Genomic DNA, 12,724 nt, shown 5'->3' with positions numbered 1-12,724 from the left:
GATTGCCCCTTGCAAACAAGTCATGGGATCAAGGAAAAACTATTTGTTTGCAATGTTGATGAGGCATTGTTGACTGAGTCAAGAGAGGAATAATCAACTGGTCAAGGATAATCATCAACATGGGAAAATAAGATCACATGTGTTTTGCCTGTAACGTGATAAGCGGATTATTATTCTGTTGATATGGAAATCTTACATGATGGTTTCTAGAACTGAAACGGGTTCTTGATTTTTATATTATATTTATAAGTGCACAACAAATGAATATGTACTTTTATATATTTCCTTGTATTCTAAAACTTATTTGTTATCAACTGCATTACTTTTTTCTCTTGTTCCTAAATTTTAGTTAACAGCAAGAAGATTAATTATTATAGGGTAACTTAAACATTTATGTTTTACAGTGGATCCATTGTGTGACCTATGCTAGTAGTTACAGATTGGGAGATCTCTTTATTACTTAGTCCTTGACAACTTACATTAAGATCATGCATGAAAAGTCACCAGGTTGACATCATGCATGAACAGTCACAAGGTTGACAACCCTTTCAGTACAAAGATATTTAGTGCTCATGCTTTATAAATTGTCACGTCCCAGGTAGTCTCTGTCAGAAGAAATTTCGACAGCATCTCCCCTATACGGGTAACAATCTGAGACTTATATACATAGCCCTCAGGGATCACACTCATTAGCCAACACGATTGGTATATATATCAAACAAAAATAAAACCATCCACGCAGTTTTAATAAAACAGCCTCCGACTATCCACACAATGCAAAAGAAAACGAAAATATCATCTAAACTTACCTCTTCTGCCCTTCCGGCAGGCGCGTAGCAAAACATACCAAATACAATGCACCAAGCAAACAAAACCCAACCAGTACATTACTCAAAGACAAGCCACACAAAATCCAGAGTACCAAAACCAGAACAAGTCTGAAACATAGTTCTAAACAAATAAACAAAAACCAAAAGACCAAAGCGAAAATCCTTGAACCTCCCGACGACTTCAACCTGAAATAAGAATAATCAACGAGGTGAGTTCAATAACTCAGCGGATACCTGATAGATATGCATAATAAGATATGACTAGCAGTAATCATCATGGTTTTCTGAACAAAAGTAGGAAATGCAAACTAAAAAGGTTGAAGAAAACTATACTCACTAGGACTTCTTATCTGAATATAAGGGTCGTTAGACCAGATACAAAATGTCACCTGTATGCATGTCAAACATATGCAACCCAAATAAATGCAACATCCAAAATGCAGCAATCACAAACAATAAATGTAATTTATGCATATGGTGCAAAACTGACATGTGTCATCTCTGACGCCAGTCAACCATCTCACACGCGATGGTGAGACTGAGTGGGTAGAGCTATGACAACTGTGCACTCTGCCATCACTGCTCCTGAGTGACTGAGTGGACAGGATGTTATCGGAATACACCTATCCTCCTACCCCAACAGAGTGGGGGAGCTCAATGCTCTCATCTCCCTGTATCATAGTAAGGGGACCTAGGAGCGGACCAGCGAAGCCTTGACAGAGCAAGTTGCACACATCCTGATTGATGTACCACTAACTCATGAGTGGTTGTTTATGCAGACCATGTAACTGGCGATGCGCTCAACAATAATGGAGCTGACCATCGCTAGCATGCAATCATGCAAGATGGTGCATGCCACTAAACATGTAGATACAGACCGTATACCCTCCATATAAAATGCACTAAAAGGAAATAAATCATACGATGGTCTAGGTATCAACAACCTAGGTACACAAATCAGATATGACGAACAACAAGACTACTACACAGTAGGCAATGTAAGTCACTATTTCTATGAACAGGGATACACATGGCGGCAATCAAAGAAAATATAAGTAGGAATGCATAACAGATAGGAATATAGGCAGACAACAAGAACTAGATAGTGGCCATATCAAGCAGATGCAACCATAATCATTACCGTTAGAAATAAACTATTATGCATATCTAACATGACTATATTAAGAGATAAGTCAGAAGTACCCGTCTCAAAAAAAAGATCGTATCAACCAATCCGTCGTTGAGACGCTCGACTCGAATCAGAGTCCTGCATCAATCAATACATATATTCTATTTAGCTAAATTCATATGAATTAAACAGCTAAATAAAATACCCAAACCTAATTAGGGAAAATCCTAATCGATCATAGACATTAACTCTAACTATATTTAATCCAATGGTTAACTAGGGTTAGTTGCCTTAACCCTAATCAATCCACCAGTTAATTAGATTTAAATCTAAACCTAAATCAATTCTAGTAACAATTCACGCTTCACCTAATTACCATAAAACCTAAATCATACTTAACCAATTTGTATCAAATTCCTACACCTTTATCTCAATTCACAGCTGCTGTTGTTGCTGGAACAAGGTGAGCTGCTGGATGGAATTGATGTCGGAACCAAAAACACCCCACAGAGCACAATCTCCCTGGAATCTTTCCCACTGGTCGGATCAAGTCGAGATCAAGAAGTGGAGATAACAAATCAAGCAACAACCAAATTCCAACCAAATCTTACCTTCAACCGCGACCTCAATCAACAGCAAGGAAGAGGATCAGCGTCGATTTGGGGAAGAGGAAAGGAAGGGTTGTCGGCGTCGCATGGGAGGAATCGGCGGTGCTCGAGCGGACGAGAGGAAGATGAGAAGGGGGTCGGCGCTCCACGCCGAGTGAGGGAGAGGCGATCGGGTTCGGATCCGCGCCGGTGACGTAGAGGAGGGGATGAGATCGGGCGGCGAGGAGGAAATCGGGGAAGGAGAGGGGAAAAGGAGGCGACGTCGAAGCTAGGGCAGAGGGGAAGGGTTCGGCGGCAGCGCGGAGGAGAGGAGGAGACGATGTTGGTGGGCTCGGCATCGCAGGAAGGGGAGAAGGGTTGTCGGCGTCACATGGGAGGAATCAACGACGCTCGAGCGGACGAGAGGAAGATGAGAAGGGGGTCGAAGCTCCACGCTGAGTGAGGGAGAGGCGATCGGGTTCGGATCTGTGCCGGTGACGCAGAGGAGGGGACGAGATCGGGCGGCGAGGAGGAAATCGGGGAAGGAGAAGGGAAAAGGAGGCAGCGTCGAAGCTGGGGCAGAGGGGAAGGGTTCGGCGGCAGCGAGGAGGAGAGGAGGAGACGATGTTGGTGGGCTCGGCATCGCAGGAAGGGGAGAAGGGGAGTTCGGCGCAGAGGAAGGCTAGGACACGGGATCGGGAGAAGAGAGGAAATAAAAAAAATAAAACAAATTTGTTTGGAAATTAAACTTAGTTATTTTTAATTAAACCTAAGGTTGAATTCCTCAATCAACTTCCACTTTTGGGTATCCCAAACAGGCTTTCTCTTGGCCCAATAATTGATCTCCTTAAACTCGTCATACGAGCTCGAAAATTTCGAAAATTTCTAAAATTCTGAAATATTCCAATAAGATTTGTGTGCCTCATTCTGTGATGTTGTAAGACTTGACACTGTGTCAGTAGATCTGTGTGCCTTAATCAATAATTTCATGGGGGTCCAAGCCTGAATTGGTGTTCTTGTGAGTTATGAGATAATCTCTAAAAACTAATGTATTATTGATCGACTATAACAATCAGATGGGATCTCTTTATAGTCACTACAATAATTCAGTCTCATAAGAATAGGCCAGCTAGAGTAGGTTTGCTAGGAACAGCAAAAAGTAGAATCAATACAATTATGCTCTAGAATTAAAGCAAGACTAAAAATAGGATCATCATCCTGCTTGTTTTATTGGTTTGATTTATGTTAAAAGGTTAGTTATATTGTGTCATGTATGTTTATTTTTTTTCAAAATAATTTGTCATTATACTATGTTCATTCTATTTCTTATATTAGCATTTTTCTAGAGATTGGACTTTAATAAACTTGATAAAACTTCCTTTATGGCATAGACAATGTTCATTTATTCTATGTAGAGATGTGGACTCCAAAAACTAATATATTTGGTGGAGGGTGACGTAAATAGCTTGGAGGCTGCTGAAAGCATCAAAACTGCGTATGTTTACTGCTACTTCCATTTTATGTTATTTTCCATTTGCATTTTTTGTGCACAACATCTGCTATACCAGTTCAATTAATGTTGTCTATTACTAATTAAATAGAAGCCTAAATTGGAATAATGTGTCATTTTTATTTTTAATATTATCTTTGGGTACTAATTGTGACTTATAGATTAGTTTGTAGTATTAAGGTGTATATGCAAATGCATAAGTTGTCCCTGATTTGAAATAGCATCTCATGCTGGTTGGCGCGACCAACTTATCTTTACATTGATCAAACTGGAATATGGGACATGTTGAGACACCAAATCTAACATTGGAATAGCTAAGCTTCTTTCTCAGTTCCTCCTAATATTTGCTGATTGATGCCATGTATCAGCACACTAGCAACACCATCACCAGCTCCTCGACATGTACTAAAATCCCAACATGTGATGAGATTTTATACCGTGATGTTGTCTTTCTAAGTTATTATTTATCGTGTTCATAAAAGTATAAATTGATGATTCTTGAAGAATATAATAAAATAATCTGTAAAAGTATTTTCAATCTACCTCATAACACTTTGAAAAATCATATGCAAATTTCACTAGCATCTAGAGAAGAATAGTTTATCTTTGGTTCCATGTATCATATTCCTGGCTCTTTCATATAACTAAATTGTGATGCATTAGTCTCTATCATGAAGTGAATCTCGCGCTTCTTTAGCTTATTAGCTTTTGAAGTTTTGCTTCTCAATCTCCACATTTAGTAAGAGTTGTGTGATGCCATTAATTCCAAGATAATAAAGGAATGATTATTTACAATTGTCTTGCTTTTTGTTTAAAAGATCTCTTTCATTCTCATTTTGGTGATTCATTTTATTTAATACTAAATAAAAGAGATATTAGATTTGATTGATCATGTTCTCATAGTAAGTTCATTAAACCTCAACCTAATTTGCTTTAGTTTTATATAATGACAGGATTATGAGTGCACCAGCTAGGTTGTTGGACTTGTGTATAGCAGATTATATATATCATCTAATAAAAAAAGACAAGAAAATATTTATTGCATCAACAATATTCATGTGTTCACTTGGAAAATAGACTTGTTGCAGACCAATACAAGTGCAAAAGGAAGCAAGTTCATCATTACTGAAGATCGAGTCAAAAAGAAGCTTAAGTGTATTTTTGTACATCTAAGGATTAACGATCAAGTGAAACTTATGATGCCTTTATTCATATGGGGAACTCCCTGTATTCTATGAAATGTGAGTAACCTAAGATACTGCCATCTTGGTTTTTCCAACGTGAATGCTTACATTATCATGCTTTGCTACATTGATTTTATTTTTTCTGTAATCTACTTAGCTTGCACATTGATTATGCAGTAGCATACTGAGTATTACTGCACATTTTGACCACAAAAAGAGTGCTCAATTTTGTCTTCCAGTCTATATACTTGCGTGGTTGCAAAGATCACTTTTTATATAAAACAAAAACACAAATGCAGTTTTTCTACGAATAGTGCAATTGTGAAGGTTTGATGACTAATTGCCTTATTAGGTGGTGTCTCAATGACACTGACCCAGGGTTGTTTCGGACAACACCTTGTATATAGCATTCTGCACCATAGTATTTTTGTATGTTCCCATAGATTTCTACTTTTCCCACTTGTGACAAGAATCTAACAGCTGAAGAAAAACATGTATTTTCAGATGTTTCACAACAGAAATACTGGAAGGGTTTGATGTACAAAGGACGAGTGGTTTTGCTGATACCGTGAGAAAATATGGCTCTCTCACAAAATCTATAATGGACTACTACAGTGAGCAGTTCTGCATTGGCAAGGTCAGGTACTCTAGGGTTTGCCTCTCATATGAGGAATTTGTCAATAAATGTCAAGATCTTGACAAGATGACTGTTAATGATGTTTTTGCTCTTCAACTCATGCAGGTGATATATTCTTCTTCTTCTTCTTCTTTTTTAAAATTATATGCACACTTGGTGCCATTTCCATTTCAAGTTGCTCTGTGGTATTTCAGGTTCCTCAGGTAACAGAAGATATTGCTCTTGCTGTTGTGGGCTGATATCCAACTGTTTTTTCCCTGGCACAGGCATACTTTCAGCTGGTAAGTACTCTGCCATATTTCTGTTTGGATCCGTCGCTGACAAGAATTCTTCCCATGATTGATAATGCAGACGCACCTTGTTTGCAGACTTCTGTAAAATATGAGCAGCTGTCTTGTTTTTCATTAGTTTTATTAAATTAAGTTCAGGATAGATTTGTTTGGTCAGTCTATATTTTTGTTTTCTTAAAGACGAAAGCATTCAAATACTTCACCGTCTCATTGTTTAGGAGGGAGACCATCGCGGTCGGGAGGAGTTGCTGAAGAACAACAGTAAATCCGTGAGCTCTTCAGCCCGCCGGAATATCTTCAAGCTTGTTTGGGGTGGCTGATGCAACTTTTCTTCTGATAATCAGGACCTGACTAGGAAGACCAATTGACGTAAGTCTCAGTTACTTTCCCCAGCCTGTTTGCATCCATTCCACTTGCCGGTGAGGTCCTGGTGCCATTACCGTGAAGCCTGAGTGCTATTTTCACTTTCGTCTTGCAGCGCCCTGGATAATTCACGGTCATAGTTGGTATCTTGATCCATGGATCATGGATCCATGATCCATGATCCATGATCCATGATCCAACAAGTTATAGGGTCTTTGGAGCATTCCCATTCTTGCATTGGGGGCGTCCTTGCAAAGGAAAAGACAAACTCCAGGAGTGGAATAAATGACTTGGATGTAATTGTTTTTGCTCTAATTGGTTCACTTAGAAGCTATTTTAGTTTTGGACTGATTGATATTTCAATCATAGAATGTATCTCACTGTAACCATCATTAAAATCTCTACAATTCCCTTATCTGAGTTATACGATAGAAATGTAACCTGAGGCCATTTCGCAATCTATACATCCGTTTATGGCGCTAGAATGAGTTGCAGCGAGAATCTGGGCGTTACTCTACAAAGTTTAACCCCTCCTATTTATTAAATTTGATGAATTATGTCAGTGTAATTAAATTACCTATCATATAACCAACAACAAAATATCAATAATTACTTTGTAAACAAAGTAAACTTGAAGGCTTTGGTCATTGTATTCTAAATAAATCAGGGTTTAGGAATTTATTCTCATTCTATTAAAATATTTAATATTATGTAAACCATGATGCCTCACTTTGACAAATGGATCTGACATGTCCCTCGTGATACAGTACAATGATAAGAGATAGGATGAGCTCTCATACAATGAGGCGCTCGAATCACTCATGAGTCGTCAATTATGATCTATCTACGCTTCCCGAATTAACTCTGACAATCGATAAAAAATTTTCGTAAAACTAAACTAATCATGTCTAGGATTAATCAATTAGACAAATGAATCTATATGACACACTTGTTAAACTACTGCCACGAATATAATCTAAAAGTAAGACTAGTAAAACAAAATTTTCCCTATGGTAAAGGAATGTTATTAATGTATTAAACAAAATAGTTTAGACTGGTACTACTGGTAAGTGTGTAAGAATCAACATAGGACAAATAATGGAAACTTTCAAAACGATAAGCTGCCAATTTGAGTTGTGCCTACGTATGGATTGTCAAAACCTCAAAACACAACTTCACCAGATTTATTGTATTCAACGATTAATATTGGCACCAATCTTCAATTAATGATCCATATCAATTAATGATCCAAATGTAAGTGTATCCTGACGCAAGTCGTATGCCACTGCATACTCAAATAAAAAAGAGATAATATCTAAATAAGATAATCAAAGTGACACCAACTAACGCATTAAAAGGGTAAGAACATATAATATTTTTTTCCATATCTTATGGCAAAGTTCTGCCCTTATTTTTTCTAATTCTTTTCCAGGAGTTCGGCACCCAGCATAAGCAGTTCGTAACCATGGCCTGCCACTTTTGTGGCTTGACTAGAAATTTAATTGCTGATTACCTTCAATTAATATATACAGGTGGTATTTTAACCACACTCAACAAAGTGCACTATTTGGATTCGAACTCCAGTTCTCGTATCATACAACAGGGCTCAGTTTGTCCCGCTTTGGACGATACGTTTAATCTATAACCAAAAAGGAAAAACTAAAAAAATAAATAAAAGGACCTCCCTGCTTCCTACAAACTCACCAAAGCTATGAGCAGTGCAAGAACCCACGTTGGAGAATAACTGGTAGAAGCAGCAGCTGCACATGCATAAGCAATGCCAGTAAAATTTCAAGTTTGAGAAAACTTAAATTATGAATAGATTTAGAATCAATAAGACTAAATATTGTAAAAGGAAACGCGAGTCTAATGCAGCTAAGATGGTTACAAAGTGTACAAAAGAACGTCCCCTACCAAAAAATAGTTAGTTGCTAGCATTTGAGACAATGGTTATATGGATCTAACATAGATTTCCAGCAACATTGAAAACATATTAATTATAACTCGAGGAACTTCCCGTACGATTTTTATGGACGCGCGCGTGCGTGCACACACACACACTATATACAATTTATGATTGACACAGACAATCTATTAAGATTGTGTATTCACAGAGGTTCTCCTCCTAATTACATTGGGATTTGGAGCTAGTAAGATTGAGATTCCTGTTTTACTTTAACATAGTATCAGAATTAGTCCCCACTAATGATTTTGGTTCTGAGAGTGCCTGCTAAAGGCATGTTAAAAAGAGGTAAATAGGAAGATGAGAGGTAGAAACTCTACCCTTTTAGTCAAGTTCCCCACCTAAATGAATGCATTACATTTTATGTTAGATTGGGCTCTCTCTTAGGTTTTAACAGGTATAATATGACACTAAATTGATGCTTCTATAAGCCCTCAGATGTCAATTACATTTCCAAATGATCTGATTTTTCTGTTCAAGAAAAAACTTGCAATTTCATTGGATTATACTGAAAATGCCATTCTAACTTAATTGGTGAACCACTCACAAGTATCTAGTAAAGTAGATAGTGCACGATCACACAAATCAGTATTCTCTCCACCTCTGCCTGTGGGTGCATTGTGAAAAGGAACAGCAGGTGAAGGTGATACAGGAAGAACACAAGGAGATGGAAGTAGAGGATCTTGATTACCATGTGGAGCAAGTAATTGCGCACTCGAAGGTAAAGCAGAGCTTGCTGGTGCTCCTGCATGTGCAGAAACATGTTTTGAGGCTGCTTCATGTGCAGCAGATTTAGTCTGAGGAGCCAAAGGCAGACTAGCTGGAGTTAAATGATCTCTAGTTTTTGATTTGCTTGGAAATCCATATTGGAAAGAACTAGAAGCTTGACTTTCATGATTGTTATGTGAAGGAGCAAGGACAGGAGCTACATCTGTGTGACGATGATGAACATGATGTTGCCAATGGTGATGGAACCGGTGAATATGGTTTATATTTGGTTGTGGAGCTGGACTTGGTATTTCACTGCCTCTCTTGGTGAGAGAATATCGAATAAAAGAAGACAGACGGACCTGCTTTACTTTACCAAATACAGTGTGGTTCAAACCAAGGTTCCCTTCAGAAGAATCCCGGATGTTCTTAGCCAACTGCTTTAACCTTCTCAGAGAAGGCTGATGATTCCCCACTGCAAGCATAATAGATATCTGAACTCTTGTTGGTGGAGCAACAGTTGACCCTTCCAAATTTGTCAATTTAATGTATAGATTCTGTTTGTAGCCAGAAAAAAGAGAAAGTTAGTGAAGAAGAAATGAAATTTAAACCTTTGAAGGAACCCAAGAAAACGCCTCAATTGTGAACATTAGAAAGAAAACATGAACTAGCTTCAATTCCTGTTTCTAAAATATGGTCAACGGATTCCTCAAGTGAAAAGGACTAATATAAAGCATTGTTGACGAATCGGAATAAAGCATTGTTAATATAAAGCCATAAGCCCCACATTTTGTACTTGGATAGGTGGGAATCATGAGAGGCATTAAGCGAGCCCCTAGCCACCTACCTAGCTACTCATATCCAAAAACACAACACTGAAACTAGTAGATGGTGCATTTCATGACGCTTGGATGAATACTAAATATATCATAATATTGCCACATTAATTTGTATTCTTTATTTACCAAAGAAAACATATTAAATGAACTTGAAAAGGTTAAGAAAAGGAACAAGGAGGCAAACCTCATTGGAAGTGAGAAGAAGCCCAACCTTCATCTGGTCTCTCAATTCTCCAATTTTATCCTCTACTTGATTGATGGGGAAATTCAACTTGAAAGTGAAAAATGTATGTACTTTTTGCAGAAGGAAAATATTTTGTGGAGGGATAATTGTAATTCCTTCAGGAAACTTTAGCACCTCAAAGGATGATGAGTTCCCGAACAAGGATGTGGTTAAGTGAAAAGTTGACTGACGTACAACTAATGACATAAACGAGGACCTGAGAATGCTTAGCGCAGTTGAGGATATCATAGCAGTACTGGGGTAGGGCAAAACTCCAAAAACCACAGTCGTCCAATTTGTATCGCTAATTGGTTCCAAAGAAATAATAGATACCTAATCAAAGTAAAGCAAGATATCAGAACAGTTCGTCTTATAGAAAATTGAAATAAGAGAAACATGAAAGGTACCCAAGAATTTGGAACACCAATTTCTTCAAAAATGTCGAGTTGAAGCCTTGGAAGATTGGTATTTAGCATGGAGAGCGACTTTTGGAGTTTGAAGCTTGCAATAATATCAGCTGGAAGAATTTATTTAATCAGTTCATATAAAGCAGAGTAGTATCCAGTCATTTTATTTGATAAATTAATGGCATTAATCTGAGGAAACATACATACTATGGCCAGTGAATGTTGAGGAATCTGACCACTAAAATTTGTATACGATGCATAATTTAACAAAGAATAATAAAAATCGGGTTTCTAATCAATAAAGGTTTTGTTTGGTTAGAAAATGCAGTTCAACGGCTGTTTGACATTTATCAAACAGAGAAAAGGATAAGGGAAATGGGAATAACGTAGTTTTTAAAAACTAGTGCGCCTTTTAAATAAATAGCAAAATTAGAGAGACACCAATAAGCCAGCAAATGCCATCGAACCAGGCAGTCAATCGAACAGTCTACTTTATGATTCTTGATTCATTTCTTATCAACTTTTGATTCTTTTTTGAATAGGCAAATTTAGACTAGAGAAGATAATAACAAGATATTTAAGCTTTAGCTGCCAAAAGAAGTAATCTAAGAACACACACATCCACGACCAAATTGTCTTTCAGCACATACATATAGCTTGCAGGATCTGCAGATAATGAATTAGCAAAAAAAAAAAAATCTTACTACCTTCACAAGCAAGACGCCAGCTAATCATCCAAAAGCTAAGAAGAACCATAACGAATATCCAGTAATCGGATCACAAAATTGGTGAAACAAATTCTTTCGGTCTCACCTGTGAAGGTCGGATCTCCACTATGACCCTTGTGACCGCCGTAATGCCTCACAAACGGAGGCAGCCAGAAGATTACGGAGAGCAGCATCGCGATGCCGAGAACCAACGCGACGACGCAACGGAGCCGTACGGTCCGACGGAGCCTGGTACATCCGTCTCCCGCATCATCCTCCGCTGTCGACGCTGGCGGAAACGCCGATTCCGACTGGTTCTTTCCCACCTTCCCCATCCCAACTTCCAGATTTCCTCAGCTCCCATTACATCCCACCCATTCCTCACAGCAAACGATCCAAACCCAAATACGCAGATCAAGAACAGGAGCCGACGTCGGGTGTGGACTCCTCCAGACCTAAAGAAGGACGAGAGAGAGAGAGAGAGAGAGAGAGAGAAGGGTAGAAGAACAAGAGCTTTGAGTGCATTGCCCGTTTATTTATTTCGAAGTAACTGAGAAAAAAAAATTCAATTTTCAAAATTTTGAAAGGGCGATCGCCGATGGATGAGGTCAAGCCCTTCAATGCGGCACCGGTGGGCCACGAGGACAGGCCCTTCCACCATGTGCCGTGCCTGTGCGCATAAATTAAAGAAACGTAGAAGCCTTGATTCTTCTAACACCCACCCACCAACCCACCCACATGGCACGATTGCAGATTGGAATAGCTTCCGAAAATAAATGGAGTTATTTATATCTCAAAGTTGGAAACAAAACAGAACATGGTGGTGGGCAACATCCTCTCTGGGTTCTTAGTGGGTTATGCTCGATCTTTTCGATATGATATAGTGGTTAGTACATAAAAAATTATCATCATGAGATCTTGAATTTAAATTTTTATAAAGTCGAGATAAATATCTTCCTTATGTGTTAGTCATTATTTCAAAGATTAGTAGTTATCCGTAATTTATCTCTTCCGTATTGACTCCTAGGACGGATTGACGGAGCCTTTTGCCACCATTAGTAGGTTATGCTCGTGTTGTTGGGTATCTATTTTATTATCCCACGTTGCTTCATGATCTGAAGTGGCTGAAATAAGCAGTCTGAAGTGGATGAAATAAGCAGCTAGATAGATAGATAGATAGCATGTGGTGGTTGCGGATCGAATTGTTTTGGGCTAAAAGAAAGGGGTTTCCATGTGAGTCCGCTCATTACGTGCGTGCACTTGTTACTTTTAAGTAGATTTATTGACAGAAGTTTATGAGAATTAGACCAATAATTGAGTAGCAAAATCGCCGCCTAATTTTCACAC

At 38.3% G+C, this 12,724-nt stretch overlaps 1 protein-coding gene and 1 long non-coding RNA gene across 4 annotated transcripts; one reads left to right on the top strand and one right to left on the bottom strand.

Moving 5' to 3' along the window:
• The first annotated feature begins 3,495 nt into the window (after positions 1-3,495).
• LOC122000082 lies at positions 3,496-6,844 on the top strand. 2 transcript variants are annotated; one of them, XR_006116939.1, is made up of 6 exons: positions 3,496-4,041; positions 5,145-5,297; positions 5,745-5,982; positions 6,072-6,158; positions 6,386-6,536; positions 6,646-6,844. It is a non-coding gene; the product is annotated as an uncharacterized LOC122000082 (long non-coding RNA). The 2 variants fall into 2 exon arrangements; XR_006116934.1 differs by lacking the exons at positions 5,745-5,982; positions 6,072-6,158; positions 6,386-6,536; positions 6,646-6,844 and having other exon boundaries at positions 5,010-5,190.
• Positions 6,845-7,919: 1,075 nt separating this feature from the next.
• On the bottom strand, positions 7,920-11,879 carry LOC122019375. Of its 2 annotated transcripts, none has more exons than XM_042576851.1 (5): positions 11,484-11,879; positions 10,671-10,780; positions 10,225-10,596; positions 9,041-9,758; positions 7,920-8,290 (listed from the first exon to the last, which is right to left on the bottom strand). In XM_042576851.1, the coding sequence occupies exons 1-5, from the start codon at positions 11,710-11,712 to the stop codon at positions 8,223-8,225; spliced, it is 1,497 nt and encodes a 498-aa protein (XP_042432785.1). In that variant the 5' UTR covers positions 11,713-11,879; the 3' UTR covers positions 7,920-8,222. The 2 variants fall into 2 exon arrangements, with proteins under 2 accessions (XP_042432785.1, XP_042432791.1); XM_042576857.1 differs by having other exon boundaries at positions 9,185-9,758.
• Positions 11,880-12,724: the final 845 nt, after the last annotated feature.

Source organism: Zingiber officinale, chromosome 1A (genome assembly GCF_018446385.1).
Source record: "Zingiber officinale cultivar Zhangliang chromosome 1A, Zo_v1.1, whole genome shotgun sequence".
NCBI classification, from domain to species: Eukaryota; Viridiplantae; Streptophyta; class Magnoliopsida; order Zingiberales; family Zingiberaceae; genus Zingiber; species Zingiber officinale.
The sequence above is the reverse complement of the archived record's forward strand: the minus strand, read 5'-3'. Positions and strand labels throughout refer to the sequence as shown.

What these genes read in the sequence shown, in the direction of transcription:
- LOC122019375 (XM_042576851.1), bottom strand. Translation starts at nt 11,712, where the DNA reads ATGGGGAAGGTGGGAAAGAACCAGTCGGAATCGGCGTTTCCGCCAGCG. An exon ending in TTGGTGTTCCAAATTCTTGG is followed by an intron (nt 10,597 to 10,670) that starts GTACCTTTCATG and finishes TACTTTGATTAG; the next exon opens with GTATCTATTATTTCTTTGGA. An exon ending in TTCTTCTCACTTCCAATGAG is followed by an intron (nt 9,759 to 10,224) that starts GTTTGCCTCCTT and finishes GGCTACAAACAG; the next exon opens with AATCTATACATTAAATTGAC.